The sequence below is a fragment of the Anguilla rostrata genome, chromosome 9 (genome assembly GCF_018555375.3).
Source record: "Anguilla rostrata isolate EN2019 chromosome 9, ASM1855537v3, whole genome shotgun sequence".
Taxonomy (NCBI): Eukaryota; Metazoa; Chordata; class Actinopteri; order Anguilliformes; family Anguillidae; genus Anguilla; species Anguilla rostrata.
In genome coordinates, this window is record NC_057941.1 from 34,314,968 (window position 1) to 34,339,967 (window position 25,000).

Here is a 25,000-nt window from a genome sequence, read left to right on the forward strand (position 1 = left end):
GCATGCATTCCTCACCAGTTTGTCATTGGCTGACCATGTCCGTGCCCACAGTTTAGCCCCGCCCCTGTGTTACAGGTGACTTGTCCCCCCCGCACTCTTGATTGTGGCCCTGTTTTTGTCTTTTTTTGGGGAGGGGGAGGATGAAGGGGGAATGGGAGTGCGGGTAAACCTCAGCACCTGGCACAATTCAGCTTTAAACTCTCCACACCCGCTACCGCCTGTCAGTCAGACTGGCTTCCGGCAAATTACAGAGTCCCTCTGTCTTCTGTCACAACCTTTATGCTCGCTCTTTTTCTTTCGCTCTCTGTCTCTCTCTCTCTCTCTGTCTCTCTGCTTAACAAAGTCTGTGACAGAGGAGCAGAGAAGAGGCAGAATGTGCGTCTGAGTGTGTGCGTGTGCGTATATGTGTGTGCGTGTGTGTTCATGTGTGTGCATGTGTGTGTGTGTCTGCATGCATGCTTGTGCGGGTGTGTGCACATACGTGTAGTGTGCATTTGTGCACCACCAAGCCCGAGCAAAAAAAGAAAAAGGAAACAAAAAAAGGCCTGGCTCTGATTGGCTGAGATCCTCCGCCCAGACGCTCGGCGCGACCCATGACTCTTTCAACAGACGATCCTCCGCACACGGCAATCCCACGAGCCCCCAGGTGCGCTCGCGAGCGCTTTCATCTCTCCTGCTACAAAGCAGCGCTTTCCCCCCGCGTTTTGCATTACACACCCCATTTCTCTGCCAGTTCCTCTCTCTTTTGTTCTCATTTCTTTATTTTATTTCATTTCGCCTTGTTTAAATTGGCCAAAGACAAACCTTTTCTTTTTTTCTTTCCTCGCTGGTTTTATTTATTTATTTGTTGCATCCTTGTATTATTTTTTTTTTTACCCCTCCGTTAAACATGCAGTAACAAATTAGAAGTAAAAAGAATGGGTGCCTTCCCTCAGCTTGCTGGAGCTCAGGGTGCGGTAATGAGCCCTCTGCAGTTAATTGGTAGAAACGCACACTTGATCCAGCCGCACGCCTCTGACACAGGAGGGGGAATCAGATCCTTCCGGCACGGAGGACTGGGGGACAGAGAAACTGGGCCAATACCGGACAGGCTGGGAGAGGGGGGGGGGAGGGCTGTTCTCCATGGTGACGGGGTGGGGCACGGCATGGAAGGAGGGGGCAGCGAAGGAGGGAGAGAAAGGAGGAGGAGACAGGGACAGAGAGAGAGGGAGAGAGAGAGATATATACTCAGTGAGACATGAAGAGACTGAGAGAGATGCTGAGACAGGGAGGGAGAGACAGAGACAGAGTTATGGAGAAGGAGGGAGAGACAGAGAGAGAGGTGGAGGAGAGTGACAGCAGGAGAGGGAGGCAGAGAGGGGGGGAGAGAGGAGGAGACAGGGAGAAAGAGATGTAAAGAGAAACGGAGAGACTAAGAGAGACTGAGAGAGACACAGAGAGAGGGAGAGAGAGACAGATGGAAGGAGCGAGACGAGAAAGAGACAGAGAGAGACAGGGAGGGAGGGAGAGGATGAAACAGAGACAGACCGAGAGAGAGAGGGAGAAATAGAGAGAGGGAGGAACAGCGGCATGTGCTCAGTGGAATGAGATCTGAGAGAGGAATTATTCGGGGCGGGGTGGGGGGGGGGTGCGAGGTTGGGGGAGTTTTCAGAAGCACAGACTGTGAAAGAGCTCTTATCAAAGAGGAGTGGGTCGTCGTCCTCAGATTTTTCGACAGGCTCTCATCTGCCTCCACAGACACACCCTTCCCACTCCGTCTGGCGCTGACTGATAGGATGGAAGGGGGTGGGGTGGAGGGGGGGGAGGCAAATAGCTGGACCTTCAGACATCATTGGGGGGTGACCCCCTCCACTGCTGTCTTAAGAGCAAATCCTCCCCACACCTCGGACCGAAAGGACGGCTGCCTTCTACTTCCGCACAAACAGCGATTCTGTTTGCCCCCCCCGCCCTCCACCCCTCCCCCCCACTCCCGATTCCCTCTCCGGCATCGCGAGAAGGGAAAGTAGCCCCACACCCGTACCCTGCCTGTGATTGCTCAGCTGCGCCGGTGCATTAGAACCCTGTGTCGAAAGGGCTGCAGGTTTTATTCCCATACGCGGCACAGGCCCTTTACCCTTGAGCGAGGTACTTAGCCGGCGCTGCGAGAGTAAATACCTGACTGCATAAATACAGCCGCGGATAACATGTAGATGAAAGCTGTGTGATTCACCCTGTATAAGGGCGCTTGCTAACCGCATGAATAATAGATAAACAGCATCCGACCAGCGGATGAATAATGGAGAAATCTACAGACATGTTATATATAGTATGAGGGACGTGACTTTGAGTGGTTTCTGAACTTTGACTTGCTGCGTTCTGCATAATTGCGAGGTCGGCTCTTTAAAGACGACCCCCTTCTGCCAACAGAGAGTAAAATGCGTAGGGATACAGTGCGGGAGGAGGTGGCTCAAGCACAAAGTGAACTCTGCATTGCATGGCATGTAGGTCATCCGATTATGACTGTGAACGGGGGGCCACTGTGGATGCTCGCTGCCATTGCATTGAGCTCATTAAAGCGTCTTTCTGAAGCAGGAAAGGAAAAGGAATAACAATAACAACAAGAAAATAAAGAAGAAAAAAGAAGACAAGAAAATGAAAAATAGGAAGAAGACAAAGAAGAAGAAGAAGAAGAAGATGAAAAGCTGCACATGAAATAGAAATACTGTGGGGCAAGGACCTATGGGAAATGTGAAGAAAAAAACTGTTTTGAAAAACAACTCGAAGAAATAACCTCATGAGTATGCAGGACAAATGTAAACGACAGATCCAAAATGGAAAATGCCTCTGAAATCCTCAGGGCGCATGCATCCCGGTGGGGTCAGGATAGCGTCTAACATCGCGCTTATCATAAAATTGTGTTTCGGGTACATTTGTGCATTTGGCCACCTCGTGTTGACTGGCACCTATCTCCCATGTATTTTGGTTTAGAAACGTTTGTTAACAAGCGTACCACATGCTCAAATAATGCAATTTAATGTGCGCCGGTTTCTCAGAATCAAATTTATATTTTCAGGGCTCTACACTAACATTTCCTTTCCCGGTGTTCTCCATGAGTTGAAAAATTTTGGGAGCATGCTCATATATCCCAATTAGTAGATGTATTCCTAAATTATTTTTCCAATTAACACACATCAATTTTCAGGCACAAATGCTCCTAAAATGGGAGCACTGTAAAGCTCTCATCCTATTTTTCTATTTTGTACCAACAATAGTTACAAATACAGAATTGTAAATATGACAATTTATTTATTTTTATTGTGTACATATGCTAAAACAGAATGTCTTAACCAGGAAATAGGGGAGTGAGGGATGCACTTTCCATAGAAAACAAAGCCCCCTGATTGGTTCAAAAGAGGCAGGGATTTCTGGCAGCCAATGGCACGGTAGGTCCGCATGTTATGGGGTTCCAGAAGCTTCATCATCTGTCTCTCATCAGTAACTTCCACAGCTGACAGGTCAGCCTCGGTCAAGTGTACGACGTAGTGCCCTCTGCTTTTTCCATCTGGCATCAAAGAGCAGTGGAGCGTGTGTGTGTGTGTGCGTGCGTGTGTGTGTGTGTGTCTGCGTGTGTGTTTGCCTGTGTGTGCGTGTGTGTGTGTTTGTTTGTGCGTGTGTGTGTGTGTGCCTGTGTGTGTGTGTTTGCCTGTGTGTGTGTGTGTGTGTGTGTGTGTGTACGTGTGTCTCTATGTGTGTGTGTGTGTGTGTGTGTGTGTGTGTGCCTGTGTGTATGTCATCCCTGTGCATCCCTGTGCATATGTATGTGTGCATGTGCCTGTGTGTGTGTGTTTGTGTGTGTGTGGGTGTGTGTGTGTGTGTGTGTTTGTGTGTCTCTATGTGTGTGTTGGTGTGTGTGTGTGTGCCTGTGTGTGTGTGTTGTTGTGCTGTGTGTGTGTGTGTGTGTGTGTGTAGTGTGTGCGTGTGTGGGTGCTGTGTGTGTGTGTTTTTGTGTGTGCCTGTGTGTATGTGTGCATGTTTGTGCCTGTGTTGTGTGCATGTGCCTGTGTGTGTGTGTTTGTGTGTGTGGGTGTGTGGGTGTGTGTGTGTTTGTCCCCGTCTGTGTGACAGGCAGGGTTATAATGTGTGGAAAATCCGCATTTACGCAACTTTCCAACTCAAATCCAGACATTCGTCAGCATCCTACCATGACCTGTTCTGATGGATATTTTATGTGAAATATAATTTATTAACAATGACACATAATAAAACATTAACAACAACAGCACCCCACCCAGCAGCAACACTCCCAAACCTCCAACCCCCCACCCCACCCCAACCGCAGTCCCGCAATTAAACCAAACCCTCCCCATTAAATAGGAAACACAGTTAGCTTAGCCAAATATGCTGCTGGCATATTCAACATCTGTACTGAAAAATGCATTGATGGCAATGCTGGGAGGTAATTGAGCAAATTGTGGTGTTTTTTTGTGTGCATGTTGTCCTTTCTGCGGCATTTCAACATCTCTGTCACTGCAGTTAACCTTCTCGGCCTTATAGGCAACTGACCTTAATAGGCGCGGTTTATTGGTGCTGGACCTATATGGCGCTGGTTCTTATGCTGGACTATGGGAAATGGATTATGGCAGCTGGACTATGGTAATCGGGACTTATTGGGCGGCTGGCTTATTGGTCGTCTGGACCTTATGGCGGCTGGACATCTTTGGTACTGGTACCTTATCGGACCTTATTGGGCACTGGACCTTATGGGCGGCTGGACCTTATAGGGCGCTGGACCTTATTGGGGCTGGTCCTTATGGGGACTGGACCTTATAGGGGCTGGACCTTATTGGGCGGCTGGCCTTATAGAGCGGCTGGACCTTATAGGTGGCTGGACCTTATTGGGCGCTGGACCTTATTGGGCAGTGGACCTTATTGGGCGCTGGACCTTATAGGGCAGCTGGACCTTATAGGGCGCTGGACCTTATGGGCGGCTGGACCTTATTGGGCGGCTTGGACCTTATTGGGCGCTGGCCTTATGGCGCTGACCTTATTGGGCGGCTGGACCTTATTGGGCGGCTGGACCTTATTGGGTGACTGGACCTTATAGGGCAGCTGGACCTTATAGGGCGGCTGGACCTTATAGGGCGGCTGGACCTTATTGGGCGGCTGGACCTTATTGGGCGGCTGGACCTTATTGGGTGACTGGACCTTATAGGGCAGCTGGACCTTATAGGGCGGCTGGACCTTATAGGGCGGCTGGACCTTATTGGGTGGCTGGACCTTATTGGGCGGCTGGACCTTATTGGGCGGCTGGACCTTATTGGGCGGCTGGACCTTATTGGGCGGCTGGACCTTATTGGGCGGCTGGTCCTTATGGGGCGGCTGGACCGAGGCACCGTTCTGGAGAACGGGAGAGAGACGGGGTCTCTCTGGCCTACAGCAACACCATTCACCCCTCCTCCAAATCTCCATCCCCCCACGCAAGGGCCTCTCCTCACTCCTCCTCTCCTCTCATCCTCAGTATCCTCACCTGCTCCCTCTTTATCTCCCTGCCGCTGTCACGGCAAATTTATCCCTCACTCCACCTCCCCGTCTCCCCCTCTCCCTCGACATCAGGCTTCCTTCCTTCCGCCCGTCCGTCTCGCTCTTTATATAAGACACATCTTTCTCACTCAATCTCTCTCAATCTCTGCCCCTCTCTTTATATAAAACACATTCTGCATTTTTCATATCCTCTGCGTAACACACCCAACTTTCTCAAATTCCCAGACAAGAGAACCCGTGTTGCCACGGCAGTAAATACATAAATGATGACTTTAACTTACATGCTAAGTTACTCTTCTGCTCCCCTCTTTTCTCTCTTCACATCATTTTAAAATTGTCTTGTTCACCGGCATAAGCATCAAAACATTGTAAGCAGTCAACCTTGATAGAGCTCTAGGCACCGCGTTACGCGTCCTCAATGGGCAGATCTTCAAAAGCGGGCTGTCCGACGTTCACTTATTGGTGCGCGGAGAATGACAATAACGGCAATAAGTTGAGAAATTCTTGTTGCTTAGTGACAAATAACATTGCAGGCGGGAAACGCCTTGTAGTCCATTAAGCTTTCCTGTTTAAATTGGTCTTGTCGTACTTTTCAGAACCTATAAGGGTTCCTGTGGATGGGTGCCTTCTTTAAAAGCAGTTTGGAACAAGAGCGGGTGTTATAACGAATTTGGGCGAGCCTGGGGGGCGGAGGGAGGGGGGGGGGGCGGGGGGGTGTGCTCTACTTCACGCCTAACAGCACCAGGTTCTTGTTTCATATCGCCTTTTTAATAAAATCTCCTATTTCACCGCTTGTGTGCGTTTCTGTCTCTCTTCAGGCACTTCCTGTTTAAGACGTCCTCCGGGACCACGCCCCTCTTCAGCAGCTCGTCGCCGGGTTACCCGCTGACGTCCGGGACGGTGTACTCGCCGCCCCCCCGGCTGCTGCCCCGCAGCACCTTCTCCCGCAGCGCCTTCAAGCTGAAGAAGCCGTCCAAGTACTGCAGCTGGAAGTGCGCCGCCGTGACGGGCATCACCGCCGCCGCCCTGCTGGCCGTCCTGCTGTCCTACTTCATAGGTAACTGCACCCACCTCCCCTCCCGAAAAACCCCAACCCCCCACCCCAACCCCACGCCCTGCTGGCCGTCCTGCTGTCCTACTTCATAGGTAACTACACCCACCTCCCGAAAAACCCCAACCCCCCACCCCAACCCCACGCCCTGCTGGCCGTCCTGCTGTCCTACTTCATAGGTAACTACACCCACCTCCCCAAAACCCCACCCTAACCCCTGCCCACGCTCCTGAACCACGCCCTGCTGGCCGTCCTGCTGTCCTACTTCATAGGTATCTACCACACCCCCTCCCTAAACCCCCGCCCTCCAAACCCCCCACCCCAACCCCCGCTCCTAAACCACGCCCTGCTGAGCATACAATTACTATTACACTACTGTGCTATTTATTTTATAAAGTCTTCTGTTCATCTATGTATACAGCACACACACCTTTCAAATCTGTATTTTTGAAATGTGCTGATCTTTTGGTGCTTGACTTTAATGTCAGATGATTTACCATCAGTGCCTGTGTCACATGTGCCTGTGTAGCTCTCTGCAGCGCGAGGACTCATATTAATGTAGCTACATCAAAAACACCACCTTTGAATCGCTATGTTATTTGCCACAGTGTTGCACCAATAGCAGTCAGAGCTAAATTCCAGAGTTCTATCTCATGTGGGTTCAAGCTGTGTGGTTCATTGATAAGACTCAGGAAATACTCATAACTGCATTTCTCTGCCAGCGTGTAGCTGGGTTTTGTTGCATGTTTTTATGTAATCAGATAAAGCAGATTTGTGCTACTCTGTTAATCCTTTACCTTTTGATCTTTTAGTTTCTCTAAAGAAACTCCAATCTTGGGCAATGTACTGCACATAGCTACAGTTCAGTGCCATTTTAAGTTCTAGCAGAATTTCTTAAATATGGCCATCTTTAACATTACTTTTACACTGTATTAGCACCGACAATGTAACACCAACACAGTTCAACACATTTAGCTATTGTTAACACAGTTATTAACGGTTCATTTAAAAAAATGATTAAGAAAGCCTTTGTGTTAGCCCCAGTGGTGGGGAATGAAGTGGCTCTGGAGTGTGTGTGTGTGTGTGTGTGTGTGTGTACGTGGAGGTGTTTGTCTGGCTGGGGGGGGGGGGGGGGCGTTGTGCAGTTTTGGAACCCATCTGCAGTTCAGAGGGGATTGATTCTAGCAATCACAGATCTCCAAACTCTGGGACGTGGGGACGGTGGAGGCATGGAGGACGGGCAGGAAGCCTTTGATGAGCTGCTAATGGATTCTGCTGTTGCATCAGCCAGGCAATAACAGGTGAACAGACGTCTATCTGCAGGGGTAATGCGTGAGCTTCTCCCGTCCCCTAGCTCCGCCTGGGCCTGACCAGGTCAATCTCCACACTCGTCTTTCTGAGGGCATCCCATTCAGGGGCCTATTACTCTTTTGAGCGAGAGGGAGAAAGGCTGTGTGTGTGTGTGTGTGTGTGCGTGCGTGCGCGTGTGTGTGTGTGTGTGTGTGTGTGTGTGCGTGAGTGTGTGTGCGTGCGTGTGTGTGTGTGCGTGTGCGTGTGTGTGTGTGTTCATGCATGTGTGTGCATGTGTGTGTGTGGCTGTGTGTGTGTGTGTGTGTTTGTGTGCGTGAGTGTGTGTGTGCGCGTGTGCGTGTGCGTGTGTGTGTGTGTGTGTGCATGCATGTGTGCATGCGTGTGTGTGTGTGTGCATGTGCATGTGTGTGCTTGTGTGTGTGTGTGTGTGTGTGTGCATGTGCATGTGTGTGCTTGTGTGTGTGTGTGTGTGCGTGAGTGTGTGTGAAAGTCATGCAACTTGCTGATGGCTTTTGTTAACCTGGTTAAATCTTGGACTGCCTTAAGAGATCTTCCTTCAGTGAGAAATTCAGGCAATTGTTCTAGAAAGGAGTGGAGTGGAGTTTTTTTAATGGTATTCAGTGAGGCTTCGGATTTAATGTCATATGTACCAATTTACAAAAATGAGTGAATTTGTCTCATTTCGTCGATTCAAAAGTTGCATCATAAGTTAGCTAGTGAGCAAGTGCATCAACTTTAATTATGACTTCATGGCCTGCGTTTCATCATAAATTTCAAATTTGAATTCTAATTGCGCAGTTCAGTCATTTTTGTTGCTGTCTTTGATATCATTATTTGGAGTCGTTGCTCATTAGCAATAACAGATGGCATAATGTCTCACAAGTGAAATGCAGTCTTGTTAGCTAGCAGGCCGGGGGTTCATTTCACGAAAAGTGATCGGTGACCTTTTCTCCCGCTCTCAGATCTTGAGAAGACATTTCGGAACTTCGTTTCCCTCACCGATCGGTAATAAATTCTCAGCCAATCACGGGCTCTCACGGGCTTCCCTGCTTTCCGAACGCAAACGTGGCGGTTTTTTTCAGCGATTGTTTGAGGAAGCAGCAGAGCGGCTCTTACGAGCCCTGAGAGAACGTTCCGCGGTCGTGCCGAACCGCCCGATTCGTTTTTTTGACGATATCGATATTACCGCTAAATACAGACCGCCGCCAGCAGAAAGTGTCGCTCTGTGTGAAATGCTTGTCTGGCAGCTTACTCCCAAACAAAACCGCCAAGAATAACACTGGAACTCAAGGAAAGAAATCCGATGCTTTCATTTCCAGTGACATTTGTTTAAAGGGTTTTATGTGTTGCATCAAAGAGGATTTTATTTAGAATTAAGAACATTTATCTCAACTTTTTTGACTACATGTTGAAATTTTTTGCCACCTCTTCATCAGCTCTTACATTAGCTACTCACCACTTCCCTAATAAACAGGCGAATGTTCGATTCTTCAGAAATTATGCTGATAACAGAACTCCAAATTTATGCCACTGCTGGAAAAAAAACTTTACTTTTCTGTATCTAAACCTGATGCAGTTATGGAAAATAATTTGATCTGCCGTCCTTTGTGATAACTTCTGAATGGCTGTTATTGTTTGTTGTTTGAGAGCCAAAAGAATATTGCAGGTTAAACTGTGTTCTGTGCTGTTGTAAAATTACAAATGAATGGCAATTAATAGTGACATTCCGAAAAATTAAATTTTTCATTTATTAATTTCAAGCAGAACGTCGGACCCTCCAGAACAGGTGTCAGAGGCCGTGGAAACGATCGTGGAGAGACTCGCAGCTGTAGCAGATTGCGTGAAGGCGCTTGACAAGTTCCTTTTCTGCAGCGCAGTTTCAGTTTCTATTTGAGACACTCTTCAAACAGAGAGAGTAAATCGTTGCCATTTCCCATTTTAGCTATCGTGTTCTATGAAATAAGTTTTGTGAAACAAGGTCCTTGATTTTAATTCCAACATTGTGCTAGTTCGATTCTTTTTGTTTTTCACGTTCAGTTTTTCGCTAGCTAAAAAAAGAAAATTTTAAGGTGGCAGATGGCAAATACAATTCCAAAAAAAAAAAGATCAAGCGCACTAGACAGACATTTGGCCATTGCCATTTAAATAATGAATATTTAAATAATAAATATCAGAGTCCAGCTGCTCTTTATCCTATGTCTCTTCATACTGTGCTCTAAAAACGCTTGACCTTTCCAGGTTGATACCGTGGGATGGAAAATTATACCACAGATGCCTCAACTGATCCGTGTTGATGGTGCATCAGAAAATGCATCACAAAAAAAAAGAAAAAAGAAAGTTTCCACGTTCGCCCCCCCAGTGTCGTCGGTATACGTTGCTCATTAGTATGCATGGTTTTGGGGCCGGCAGCAGCCGGAGCGCGGGCACCGGGGCGATCGGAAGGCGGGGGACGGGGGACGGGCAGGGGGGACGGGGGGGACGCGGAATGTTGCGCGGCAGTGGGCGGAGCCTGCGGTACGGGTGCAGCGATGCATTTCCACGCTGGAAGATTTCCCATTACTGTTGGGATTAAGGTTTGGATTGTGTGGCATTCAGCACTGGGCCCAGAGTGCAGTGGAGCGAACACACTCTCTCCGGACCCTGCATCTTTCTTTTTCTTATGGGGGGGGCGGGGGGGAGGAAGGGACTTTGCAAGGACCTTGACCCCCCCACACCCCCACCCCGGGCTGCTGTCGCCTGCTGGCTGGCTCAGCGATCTGAGGTATATGACGCACAGATTCAGGTGCGCTATGCCGTGCTCTCCGACTCCACATAAACCTCCCGTTTCCCCCCACCCTCGTTCCTTAGAGCTCCGTCCACACACCAGAGCGTTCGCAGGTTCCGCTGTCCGCCACCGCTCGCGCGGGCCCGGAGAGGTACGCGCCGCTATGAGGCCCCGGATGAACCCCTGCAGCCGTCACGCGGCTTCCCCCCCCCCCCCCCCGATCCAGCCCAGGTACGCTCTGCTCCGAAGTACAAACGCTTCGCCCCCTCTCTTATCTGAGTTCCTGCCGCCTAAATGAAGCGATAAAGACGTTCAGCGTTTTCCTCTCCTCCGTGGATGAGCTCAGCCCTCCAGAATGAGTCCCAGTGGATTTGGAGGAATAAGTATGACAGATGTAAATGCTGTACATTGCATTATTTATTTACTTTTCTCGGCAGACTTACTTAACCGGGGGAATTTTTACAGTTTACCTACCATTTAATCTGCCGAGGATTCGCCCGCCACAATTGAGGTAGCGTGCCTCGCTGAAGGGGACAGCGGCATCGCCAGCCTGAGACTGGGACCTGCGAGATTCAGATTCGGAACCCGAGCGCCTCGCCCACAGCGGCTGACAAAGCAGCGGATTGGAGGCGCCATCGAAGGCTTTCAGAAGCGGGTCTTCCCGCTTCACGTGTGCGCTTGTTCCGCGCCGGGCTTTCCTGGTTTTTCCAGCCGGTTTGAAACGCTCAGAAGCTCAGCGAGTAGCTTCACTCAGGCACAGGTTTTTTTTTCTTTTTTTCTCCCCCCTCCATTCCCCTAGTGTTTACTCCGAGCGGAGGCATAGGCCGAGCACATCTTCGCGCTGAGAGGATGACGGTTGCTAGGATACAGGTGAGCGGTCCTGATGCAAGTGGAGGAGGTCTGGCATCATGTGTTGTTGGAGAATGAAGGGCCTCTCTCCCGCAGACACCCGCGGGTCCGTCTCCTGTAAGGACAGCGCGACTAATTTGCTCTAATTGAAGGAAGAGAAAGTAAGGCGGTAGGAGAGCTGACGAGCGTCTGGAGGTGCGCTGCGCTACGCTAGGCTACGCTACGCTACGTAGCCTCCCACTCTTCTCCGGCTGTTTGTTCTGCTCTGATTTCCTGGCCAGACCGGTAGCCACGGCGCAGGATTCGCGGCCATCGCGCGACGCTGAGCTGGACCCGGAGGTCTGAGGAGCAGAGGCGCGGGGATGAGAGGGGACATGTAGGTGTGAATACAAAGCGCCTGGATCGGCGAGTAGCCTGCTCCCGCTGCGATGCTGAGTGTGTCTGCGCCACTGGCTTTCACAGAGGAGGAGGGAGGAGTGTGCTGCATACGAAGGAGCACACGTTTACAGATAGACACACACAAACAGGTACACATACACACACACACACTCAGGCAAACAGATACACACACACGCTCAAACACACACAGGCAAACAGATACACACACACACAAACACACACAGGCAAACAGATACACACACACTCAGGCAAACAGATACACACACACACACGCTCAAACATACACAGGCAAACAGATACACACACAGGCAAACAGATACACACACACACTCAAACACACACAGGCAAACAGATACACACACTCTCAAACACACTCAGGCAAACAGATACACACACACACACTCAAACACACACAGGCAAACAGATACACACACACGCTCAAACACACTCAGGCAAACAGATACACACACACACTCAAACACACACAGGCAAACAGATACACACACACACTCAAACACACTCAGGCAAACAGATACACACACACACACACTCAAACACATGCAGGCAAACGGATACACACACATACACTCAAACACACACAGGCAAACAACACACACACTGCACTCAAACACACCAGGCAACAGATACACTCACACACACGTCAAACACACACAGCAAACAGATACACACACACACACTTGAACACATGCAGCAAACGGACACACATACCTCAACACACACACGCAACACAGATCACACACACAACACACAACACATGCAGCTCATACACACACACGCCTCAAACACACAGACACAATACACACACACACACACCATGCACGAACTATAGCACGCACACACCTCTCTCACACACACACACTGCACTCACACACCACACACAACACACGCATGCACATCTCAGCCACCACACACACGCACAACTCTCTCGTCTGTCACCGCGAGTCACCTCGTGCCGGCTGGGACGCCGTACATCACTAACAACGGGCCATGTGGTAACTGTCAGGACAGCAGGAGCAACCCTGCCCACTGCTCCACAACAACATGGCTCCATCAACAACATCCCCTCCGCTCCAACTCATTTCCATCCTCCTCCTCTCCCCCACATTTGCCCCTCGCTCGTTCTCCTCAACCCTGTCAACCTGTACCTTCAGTCCCACCAAAAAAACACACTTTCCTTAATTTAATGAGGGAGATTTAAATGCCATTCAGCGGTGGCTTAACTGCTCTGCTAGCGTGGCTCGCCAGTTGATTTTTATCAATAACGTGCAAAGGAGTCAAGGGGGGGGGAGGGGGGGGGGTGTTTTTAAGGCGAAGAGCTTGCTGGTTGGAACTGGGGATCGAACTGGGGAGAGCAGGCTATGTTTCCAGGTGAATTGCAGTAGAACTTTAGTGATCATCACAGTTTAACAAGGTGTGATCACTGAGGTAAATGAGAAATGTGGTGTATGACCAGCTGGCAGCGTACTGTAATGGTTAGGCTTGTAAGCAGAAGGTTGCAGTTGCAGTTCCCAGTTATAGACCACTGTTGTTCTCCCCCCGACCAAGGTACTTAACCTGACCCGCGTCGGTGTCCAAGGTGTCTAAAATGGCTTTACTGTCATGCAAGTGGCTCTAGATAAGGGCTGCATACCTGCTGAGTATCTGTAGTGTGTTGTAACCGGCGTGGCCTGCTGCAGTAGAACAGGAGCGGTCATTACTGCAGGACAGAAGTGCTCACCGCGGTCTCAGTCGACGAGCTGCCTTGTCCTAGCGCCTTGTTCTGTGCCAGTGTGCGTCTGGAGCCGTGCTCGAGCGCAGGCAGACAGAAAGCATCGCTTCCCTCTCTGAAGAAAAGCCTGTGCCTTATTAAGAATAAAAGCGGGACTCTTTTTGAAGTGTTTTTCAGTGCTTTTTGTTTTCTTCAGTATTGTTTCTTGCTACGAAGCGACGCGACGATACGCGGTGGTGGCGTCGGTTTGTTTATTAGCGAGTCTGATGCTCGCTATTAATTAAATAGCATATGGAGGGCCGGGTGACTGCCGAGTCGGCAGCTGACGCTCTGGAAGCTAGCGGCTGATGCCCGTGACCCACCAGAAGGCGGCGTGTCGCGGCGGCGGCGGCGGCGGCGGCGGCGGCAAACAGGAAGCGCTCGGCACCGCCGTCGCCGCTGTGTCTGAGCACGGTACCGTCGCCCCGGAGACGGGCTCGGGTCAGATGGTGGGGGAGGAGGGGGGGGGCGGGGAGACGGAGCGCGCGGAACTTTCCAGAAATGCAGGGTCTGAGAGACAATGGCAGGGTGCGGGCGGGGCTGAATATTTAACGCTCGTGACACAGAACCGTCGCAGCTGAAGACGGGAGGCCGCTACAGAGAAGCATTTAGAGGGATGGTGAGGTTTTTTTTGGGGGGGGGGGATGAGAAAAACCTCGTGAAATAAAAAGAGGGAATAACTGTGCTGTGAATGGAGTGAAACAGACTGATCCCCAAGCTCCGCCCCCTCCCTTCTCCCCTTTCCTCGGGCTAGAAAGCTGTGTGTTTCAAATTCAGAATTTAAATTTAAATTCAGTTCCGTCTCTTCCACTACAACCGGCAGCAGCCATCTTAAAGGGGTGAGGTACTTGTAGAATGGTGGGGTGGACAGGGTCTTCTTGGGGCGGGGGTGTGTGGGGGGGGATGGATTCCTGGCTGTGCTGATTTCACTGATGACACATGGGGTTGCTATCAGGCTATGGAGCCTGTGTTAAAGCGGAGGGCCAGTTTGGTTGTGGTTTTAAGATTTTATTTTTTTTTACTTTCCCTGTGTTTCCTCGAGCCCAGAGGTCACCCATGAGGACAGAATGAGTTGAGGGAGGGAACCCCGGAGAGAGAAGCACTTTGAAAGCCAGCTGCAGTAAAAAGAAATAACAATAAATGAACAATTTTGAAGTACAGTAGCTCAATTCCCACCCTAGACCTGCTTCATCCTCGAAGTCCTTGAGGAGCAATTTGCAGAGAGGCAACTTTCAGAGAATTTTGCACACTTATTACCGGTGTTTGTGAAGGAGGGCGATCAGGCACCTGCTCTGAACCGCCGCGTAATGCCAGCCCCAGATTACAGTAAACTCCTGTTTAGTTGCGTCAGGCAGATAGCATAGCGCCGTCCCCCGCGGGGGCCCCGTGTGTGTATGCGGAGGGGGACGCTAATGTGCTCCGCTACACATTACCGACTGCTTTGAAACAGCCCCGCCGTGGGACCAGGGCCAGCTTCGGTCCCAAGGTGCGCCCCCGCACCCCCCTCCGCCCGCCGCCCGCCCTCCCACCTCACAGCCCCTGGTAGCTCCAGGCTCCATTCAGCTTTGTAGTTGAATGTCAAATCCCTGCGACTGGAGTGAGCGCTCATTGGAGCGATACCAGCAGGCAGCAGGGCTTTTCTCTTTGTCTCATTGATAATGTGTCATCCTCTGGGAAGGCATAAAAACATGTATATGATGCATCACTACCCTCTCATTTTTTATTTCTTTTTTTTTGTTGTTGTTCTTCTATTGAGCTCCTCATAACTGAAGCTTCTTTCATTTGTGGGGCGATTTCTGTGCGTCTGACAAACTTACTTAGTCTGCCGATATTTCAGCCAGTGCTGCGCGCACTCTGGTGCATTTCAATGGCAGCGATCTGCTGATCACAGTTCAATTCACTGCTTTTCCCTTAATAGCAGTGTTCCCGTTTTTATCTTGTGTTTCCAGCGACAAAATACAAATGTGACACTTTTGAAATTTGGAAAGGAAGGGTTTGCAGATTGTTCAGCAGAAAATGCTTATTCAATAAAATGTTTAATAATTTTTTTTTTTTTAATAATCAGTATGTATTTGTGTAAAATGTCCTGATGTACATAAAAGTTGCTGACATTTTTTTTCACCACTAGTTTATTTATTTTCCTTACTTTAATGAGGATTTTAAAAAACTGAGTCCATCTGCGCTAAAACTAGGACAGGTCGCTCTGCGCTCTGTACTTGTGTTTAAATATTCCGAAAGGGAAGTTCAAATGTGTGACCAAATATATCGCTGAAGGTTATGCACTTTTATGGCTAGTGCAGGGAATGGCTAAATTTCCCTTTATAAGCGGCGAACTTTGTGGCTTCCCGTTGGATTGTGGGTATTATAACATCCTCCGGTTTCCAGTTTCTGGCGTACCAGAAGGAAAAGCACCGACTGCGTGCCCTTCTGGCCGCATCAGAAATAATGCTGAAAATTGCTTGTTAAATATGTGTTACGTTTGAGCGGCCCATATCAACATTTTGGATTTCCCCCGGGCTTCCTGGCATCAATAGAAACAGAACTCCTCTGTTGAGAATAAGAGCATGTTATATTTCTGTAATCGCTGAGAGAGCGAAACATTCAGCGGGCTCGCACGGCAAGTTCCGGAGGCAATTACAACTGCAGACCCGCCAGAGTCTTGGATTACAATTAGTATCGTAATTGAGGTCAATCTTGTCAATTTTGTGGTAAATTAGAAGTGTTAATGTGTATTTATTGGGAGGGCCAGGGGAAAAATTGAAAATAAGTTATGTGGGAAAATTACCTTTCAAATAGTACATGATCCTCTTCCTAGTCCAATTAGGGCTGTTTAATCATTTGATGTCTTTAATGAAGAGCTTTAATATGTCCTGGATCCTAATCCGGTCTGATTTGGAAAACTTTATCTTTGTGTAGAGGATGCATAACAACAGAGAGCGTGCAAATTCAATAATGATGTCTTTAAACTTTAAAGCATATTTTCTGTCAACAATTTTAAGTTGGTTATATTCTTCATAATGCAATAACTTACAGCCATTTAATGGGGAGGGAGGGACCGCAAAATAAATGCTGATCTACATTTGAACTGTTTCACTACTCAAAGTGTTGAGTGTAGTGTGGATGTGAGCTTCTGTATATTTCTCCCAATATACCAATATATATGTATTTCTCTTCTCAGCTAGCCACACCCGTTTATTAATATTCATGAATATTATTCTAATAAAACTGTACTTTTTTGTAGCAAAAATACCACATGAAATTTATTACAAGTGTGGATCTTGTCTAAGATAATCATATTCCCATTTTTATTCCTATACAATTATAGGGTTATGTCTGTTGTGAGCAGAAAAAAAACAGTTTTGGAAAAATAAATAACGTGAGTCTGAAAATATAATTAGACATTTTCATAATTGAAATTAATAGAGAGCAGGCAGCCCTGAGCACTCCGTGGCAGGGCCCCCCATGCCTGCTGTTTTTTTGTTACAGCCAATCTGTTGATGAATTATGGTTGTTGAAAACAGGCACAGCCAGTCCCTGAGGGTTATGTTAGCACTGCATGCCTGGGACCGCGACATAATTCCATGTATACGTAACTCAACACAAAATTAATGTGCGACTAACAAAGTTTCAGGTCGGAATAAATTACAAGCACACTCACATTAACAGCGATCGTAATGCACTATTTACGGGCCACGACAAGCATAGCCATAAAGAAATTTTACGGTAAAAAATAATAGTTGCTCGATAAACAAATGGTAAAAACTTTGGAAAAAAGCAGTGAGTAAAGTGGAAGTGTAGTTAAGTAGTTAAGTAATTACCAGTTGTACTGTTGTGTTACGTTTCCCTTCCTCCGTATTGATTTGTCAATTACTGTGAAACTGTTTACAAAACTCTGGATTTGCGTAACCCGACATTACCTACCTGTGACTGTCTGTGCTCCCATATTCTTTCTCATATTAGACTTATTCACAAAATGCACGTTTGGCTCGTCCCCATTTTTGGTGTCTCTTCATTTCCAGTGACCAGGTGGCCTCACTTTCAGGGAGTTGGGACCCCACTGGTTTCATCTGTCAGTCTATAATTTATTAAGTTAAAAATATAACTTCTTTCTGAAGAGCGATCGTTTGTCATTTAGCGCATTTCGTAGGCGATGAATGCATTACTCATTCCGCCCCTTGTTTGAAGCCCGGAGAAGAGCAGTTTGGGACGCCTGTTCTTCGCGTCGTTCGCAGATATTTCTGACAAAACTTGGCCCTCGGAGGTAGAGCATAAATCACGTGGAAGTGTTTGGGAGTCAACGCCGCTGCTCTCGCGTGTATCCTGCCAGTTGAAATATTCCAGTTTTAATGTATCTTGCGAATGCACTCGAAGAGAATGAGTACAGTACACTGCTGGTGGCAAAAAGATTTTCTGTCATTTACGGATGTTCTAAAAAATTGTGATATACTGTTACACCGAAAATTGCTCTTCGCAAGATAGAGGGAAATAGAGAATTTGGAAAGAAGGGATGCTAGAGCCAACTATCTGGTTGCTATAGAGAATCTGTTGTTGATGAAATGCGAGGGATTAGAACCTCAAATCAGCCAATCAGCCAGTCTGTCAATCAGCTCAATCAGCAGATGGTTGAATGCATGGCCCTTCAATCAGGTTAAAGGAATTGAGTTTAAGTGCATATCAGTTATAATGTTAATAGATGTGATGTGGCTTAATATCTAGGGTGGTAATTTTGTGAACACCCATAGCAAGCATGCTGATATTTATCGACACATTATCCATTTATGCACTCCGATGTTTACTGAAGCAATTCAAGCTCAAGTACTCTGTTTGTGCACAGCTACAACAGCGGGGCTTAGAATCATGCACACTACCTGAATGCACCTGGCTGATTTGAACTATCTGGGTTACTATAGAGTATCTGTGGATGGTGAGGGGGGCGGTAAGGTGGCCTGTGTCCGCAGGTTGCCGTGGTTCTCTCTGTCCTCCAGAAGCCTCACCTGTCCATCACCGAGCGCGCGCAGAGATTTCCCCTCCCTGCCCAAAACATCAACAAACAAAAACAATCCCATGCCTCCCAGGTGGATCATGGGAGCTTCTCCCCCACTAACCCCTGACCTCCCCCACCCCCCCCCACCCCACCCCGCCACACCCCACCCCCCTCTGTCCCATATCACCCAGAGGCCAGGCTGTGAACGTGGGCCTGTTGGATGCTCCGTATGTAATATCATACATCATTTTTCAGGAGGTGAATTATACATAAAGATTACATAAAGCAGCGTTACGCACCAACTCATGAATTTCTCATCGAACACATTGGCCATCAATAATTAATGTTTATTGCGAGGCGGGCAAATGGGCACCCCACGGATGTGATTAAACAGCCTGAGTGCTCTGGACTGGTGCTGGGGACTTAACCCCTGCCGTACTGAAAGGGTCTGGCCTCTATTCAATTACCATTTTTTTTACTTTTTTGTTTTTTGCCAGTGTTACTTTTTCCCAAGGCAAATTTTTTTTTTTTAATTCTCGGGGAATCCATTTTGTTTTTTGTGCCTTGAAGTTTGCCCTCATTGTTTGCACTACGCTTTTTGTGTTCCATAAAATCCTTGTTCGTCCGTGCTTCTTCGAACGGAGGGGAAAATCTGCCGTGTGAATTAAATGCAAATGTGATGTGAGGAAAATAACTGACGACTAAAATCTTTTCGCTAGTTCCAAGATAAGGATGAATGCTGTTTGAATCTGAGGCCTCGGTTGCCCCCGCCTTCCAGAAGCGCACGGTGATGTCAGAGGGAGAGTGTGTGTCGAAGAAAGCGAAGCTGACGTGAGCCGAAAAAAGCTCGGTGCAGCAGTGCCAGAGGAACCTGGACGGGGGGGGGGCAGCTTTTCGCTCAGTCACATCCAGCCAATCAATCAGTCGAGTGATATTTAACGCAGGGCCCTTCAGCCGGCTTAAAGGAATTGAGTTTAAGTACAATTCAATTATAATGTTAATGGGTACGCTGGGCTTGTTATTATCTCGGCTGGGAGACTAATATTGTGAACACCCGTAGCACGGGCACACTTATATGTTTTCACACATTATCCGTTTTTTGCGGTCGGATGTTTACTGAAGCAATTCAGGCTCAAGTACTCTATCTGGGAACGGGTTCCACAGCGGGGCATTGAATCGAGCACACTGCCTGATGCACCTCACTGATTTCAGCCAATCGCAGTGTTGTTGCGAGACAGCCAATCGTTTTGATTGGTGGCGTGTAATAGCTCCGCCCATTGTGGGGGAATGGGAATGGGAAGTTACAACCCATACGTTTAGGACGGGCAATGTAACTTTGGACCGAGCGGCTCCTGCTTCATGAATTTAATTGATTTATCTTGTTAAAATGTAATTTCTATGGCTGGCTCAGTTATTTTAATTGTATTCATTACATTGGAGAATGCTTCATGGTCTCTCGTTGCATTTACGGTTTAAAGTCTTCTTTAAATGATGTTCTCTCATTTCAGACTGGGTAAATAAAGCGTGTTTTCGTTTGCTTTAGATGTTTGATAGACGTGGGGACTGGCTGAACCGGCCTGTCCTGGTCTGTCCTGGTCTGCTGATACTCTGCCCTTCTGTTATTTTCCCATTAAAGTGGGAGCAGCATGCTTTTCGGTGCCCTGTGTAATCGCAGGCCTTTACAGCACAGATGAAACGGCAGATAAATTTGGGTGGGGATGTGGGGGGGTGGTTGTGCCAGGGCACTCATCTCAGCATCTGTTTTTTGCAAAGCCGGAATGGAGACAGTGCAGGGCTCACCGTGAGCGGCTGTGATTGGCTGAGGTTTGACGGGTGGGCGGGGCTTATGACTGCATTGCTCCAGCCATTCGGCGTTGTTTTTAGATAGCGGCGTGTCAGTGCAGAGGTATGTGTGAAGTGCAGGGGGCCTGGTGTTCGGTGCCCGAGCTGCCCCGGGTGCGTGTGGAGCGCAGGGGGCCTGGTGTTCGGTGCCCGGGCTGCCCCGGGTGCGTGTGGAGCAGGGACCCCTGCTGGAGGTGTTCCTCCACGGTGTGGAGCTGGTGTTCGGGGCTGTGATCAGGGTCTGTGGCCCCTCTGGAGCAAGAGCTCAGATCTGCCTGATCTCTGCGGCCGTCCACAGGAAACACTGCCATCTAGTGGCGCACACACACGTGCACATGCACACACACGCACAAATGCGCATGCATGCACACACACACGCGTGCATGCACACACACACATGTGCACACACAAACACACACACACATGCACACACACACACACACACACACGTATACACACGAGTGTGAAGTGGGGTTTTGGGGCAGGTCATCCGTTGGGGGGGGGGGAGCACACTCTTAATTAAACTCACTTTTAATTTGGAATTTAATAGAGAGGTTCCATCCAGTGGTTAACATGAAGTCAGCGAGTGGGTGTGACACAGACGCTTAAGTCTTTATTTGAATGTGCAGAATGAACATAAAGCATGCTTGCACTTTGATGCCTGTGTGAACAGCACAGTAGTGGCGTTCCCTATCTGTTCCATTTTTCTCATGGTGCTGCAAATTCTGTCACTCCTGTCCTGAAATGTCACTTGTTGTCACTCTCTCAGCAAGCTCAGTTGCTAATGGAAACAAATAATGAGATTATTAAACTTATTTAATAATATTTGTTTATTTGTTTTTGTTTGAATAGACATGATTATTGCCTCACGTTATTGTAAGAACACATTAAGCCAATAAAAAATGTTTATTATTTTCGATATTAAACAATATGTTTCTTCTCAGCATGTAGTAGAGTATCTAGAAAACTAAATTAAATGGAATAGAGGTGAAAAACTTTTTTGCTGGGTTAAATTATTTTTTTTTTTTGGGTTATTAGTATTTTCACATAATAGAATTTTGTCCTTAAAATGTGTATGTGAATCGCTTGCTAACACGTTAGCCCCGTACCTGATGTAAATGTCTGTGCTGCTGTTTTATCCTGTGACTGTGCTGCTGTTTTGGGCTATGACTGTGCTGGCTGTTTTAGCCTGTGACTGTGCTGCTGGTTTAGCCTGTGACTGTGCTGCTGTTTTGGGCTGTGCTGTTGTTTGGGCTATGCTGCTTTTTTAGCCTCTGACTGTGCTGCTGTTTAGACTGTGTCTTGCTGCTGTTTTGGCTTCTGGCTGTGCTGCTGTTTTGGACTGTGACTGTGCTGTTGTTTTAGCCTCTGACTGTGCTGCTGTTTTGGACTGTGACTGTGCTGTTGTTTTAGCCACTGACTGTGTAGCTGTTTTAGCCTCTGACTGTGCTGCTGTTTTGGACTGTGACTGTGCTGTTGTTTTAGCCTCTGACTGTGCTGTTGTGCGGGATGTGACTGTGCTGTTGTGTGGGCTATGACTGTGCTGATGTTTAGGGCTGTGGCTGTGTTGCTGTTTTAGCCTTTGACCGTGCTGCTATTTTGGGCTGTGCTGCTTTTTTAGCCTGTGACTATGTTGTTGCTTTGACTGTGACCATGCTGCTTTTTAGCCTCTGACTGTGCTGCTGCTTTGGGGCTCTTTTAACAATAAATGTGACATGTGAGCTCATATCTGCAAGCGGAGACCTGCAGTATTTCAGAAAGAAAAACCCAATTCAGCTTCACGGACGCATCTCGCAAAACACGTCCTTGGAACTTACCAGACAAATTGGCCACTTGGAAATCATTGCCAATCCCCATGTCTCCCATTGTTTCAATGGCAACAGAACAGGTTTTTAAAAAATGTAACTTTCAATAACCAGGATTATCCATCTACATGCAATTTCATTACGTTGAAGGAAAAAATAATCATTCGTTAAGTTGCTCTGGAGAAGTGCATCTGCTAAAGGCCAAATTTATTTATTAAATTTATAGAGTTTAATCATATCAAAGGGCATAATAAATCAACAAGATATATGTGTCAGAAATGTGCACATGCTGTACTAAAAAACAGCAGTGAAGCAGCGTGTAACTCTGCACATCACCGCTGTACAGTTAGTGCATGTCCTGGCTGTACACACACAGACACGCATACGTGTGTACATACACACACACACACACACACACACACAAACACTGTCACTCTCATACACACACACTCACACACACACACTGTCTGTCACACACACAAACACGCATTCTCTCTCTCACGCACTCATGCACCCACACGCACATGCACATTGTCTCACATATGAACACACACACACTCTCACACACACTCAAAGCATAGCCAGCCGTTCCAATCGCAGGCCGTTAAATAATTGGTTCGTCAGAAGCAGAGCCATCAGAAGCGGCTGCCGCATCGCTTCAGACCCTTTCTCCCTCTCCCTGGTAGGGCAGAGGAGGGAGAGGAGAGGAAAAGAGCAGGGCAGGGGGGAGAGGGAGCAGGAGGAGGACGAGGGGAAGCGCGGAACGGAGAGAAGGAGACGTGGGAGCAAACAGCTCTGTGTTTCTGCTCCAAATAGGGAGAGAGGAGAGGAGAGGAGGGGAAAGGAGCAGACTGGGTGGAAGGGGGAGCAGGAGGAGGAGGAGGATGGGTGAGCATGGAGACATGGGAGCTCCGTGTGCTTCTGCTCCTCGGTGGCAGCAGAGAGAGAGAGAGAGAGAGAGAGAGAGAGAGGGAGAGGGAGAGAGAGAGAGAGAGAGGGAAAGAGAGAGAGAGAGAGAGAGAGAGAGAGAGAGAGGCCTCCTTCCCGTGGCCCCTGATTCCTGACTCCCCCCCCAGCGCTGAGACAATGGAGGAGGGGCGGAGGGGGCAGGGGGGGTGGGCGGGTCCTTTTATTTACCGTGAGATTTAGGCATAATAGCTAAGCGTGATGAAGGTGAGCAGATGTCACTGACATAGAGGCATGGGCGTACTGACGTGTGTGTGTGTGTGTATGTGTGTGTGAGAGATTACTGTTATTGTTATTATATAGCCTACTCGCTGTGGCCATTACCACACTGTTAATTGCATTGTTGTCGTTACCACAATGTTGTTTGTATTTCACTGTTGTTTGTATTCCTATTCCTGTTTGTGTGTGAACGCTTTGGCAATAAGTACAAATGTATTTCATGCCAATAAAGCATTTTGAATCTGAATCTGAGAGAGAGAGAGTGTGTGCATGTGTGTGTGTGTGTGTATGAGAGAGAGAGTGTGCGAGAGAGTGTGTGTATGAGAGAGAGAGTGTGTGTGTATGAGAGAGAGAGTGTGTGTGGTAGAGAAGAAGTGCATGTGAGTTGTGTAGAGAGTGTGTGCATGTGTGTGCGTTTGTGAATGAGAGAGAGTGTGCATGTGTGTGTGTGTGTGTATGAGAGAGAGAGAGTGTGTGCATGTGTGTGTGTGTGTGCGTGTGTGTATGAGAGAGAGAGTGTGCGAGAGAGTGTGTATATGAGAGAGAGAGTGTGTGTGTGTGTGTATGAGAGAGAGTGTGCGAGAGAGTGTGTGTATGAGAGAGAGAGTGTGTGTGTGTGTATGAGAGAGAAAGTGTGCAAGAGAGTGTGTGGTGTTCAGTACAGAAATCACAATAGCAAGGTGATTGCTCAGAAGTATGCAAAAAAAAATACATTTAGAAATCAGTTGGCAACAGAGGGGGCAATGCAGAACACGGCACTGATTGTAAAGGAATGGCAGTGAAGCCACATTAATCCATCATCCAACCGACAGGGGCCCCAGAAAGGTCAAAGGGCACGCTGCTAACCACCTGATTAAAAACTCCAATCGATATTCATAAAGGGCAACTTCTATAGCTAAAAAGGGGCCATCCACAACAAGTGGAGACCCTGGCTATGAGCCTAACAACAAAATGACTGAGTATCAGGCCCCTTCCCCTACTTCTGCCAGTAGTGCGTGTGTATATATACACACACTGCTGTCCATAGGTTTTTGGACAGCGACACAATTTATGTTGCTTTAGCTCTCTACTACAGCACACTGGATTTGTAATGAAACACAGAAATATGAGGTTAAAGTGCAGACAGTTTATTATATGTGTGTGTGTGTGTGTGTGTGTGTGTGAGAGAGATGATCTGGCATGGTTCAGTCGAAGATTGTTCCTTCTCTTCTGTTTCATCATTTTATTTCAAGAAAAGTGACAGTGGCAGAGTCTGAAGTAAGAGAAGCAGGGGAAAGGGTTGAGTGCAGATTGAAAGAGTTTTTTTTCTTTTTTTTCACCAGCAGGAAATGAAACAAGGGATGAACACAAAGGGAGGCGGAGGAAAGGAGTTTTGTCTGTTCATGTCACTCTCCTTCCCCTCTCTCCCTCTCTCGCTCTCTCGCTTTATGTTCCAGGCTTGCCAAATAAAGAGAAGTGCTCTCTCGTCAGGTTTTCTCTTATTCGAAAATTTATTTTCCAGCTTCCTCCGTGTGTGAGACGT

The 25,000-nt window shown here is 48.0% G+C and overlaps 1 protein-coding gene across 3 annotated transcripts in view; it reads left to right on the forward strand.

Moving 5' to 3' along the window:
- LOC135263639 (teneurin-2-like) overlaps positions 1–25,000 on the forward strand; it is a 135,364-nt gene that overhangs the window by 51,856 nt on the left and 58,508 nt on the right. For all 3 annotated transcript variants that reach the window (XM_064351914.1, XM_064351915.1, XM_064351913.1), the window contains one exon: positions 6,339–6,577. In XM_064351914.1, coding sequence (XP_064207984.1) covers positions 6,339–6,577 — 239 coding nt within the window. The remainder of the gene's footprint in view (positions 1–6,338; positions 6,578–25,000) is intronic.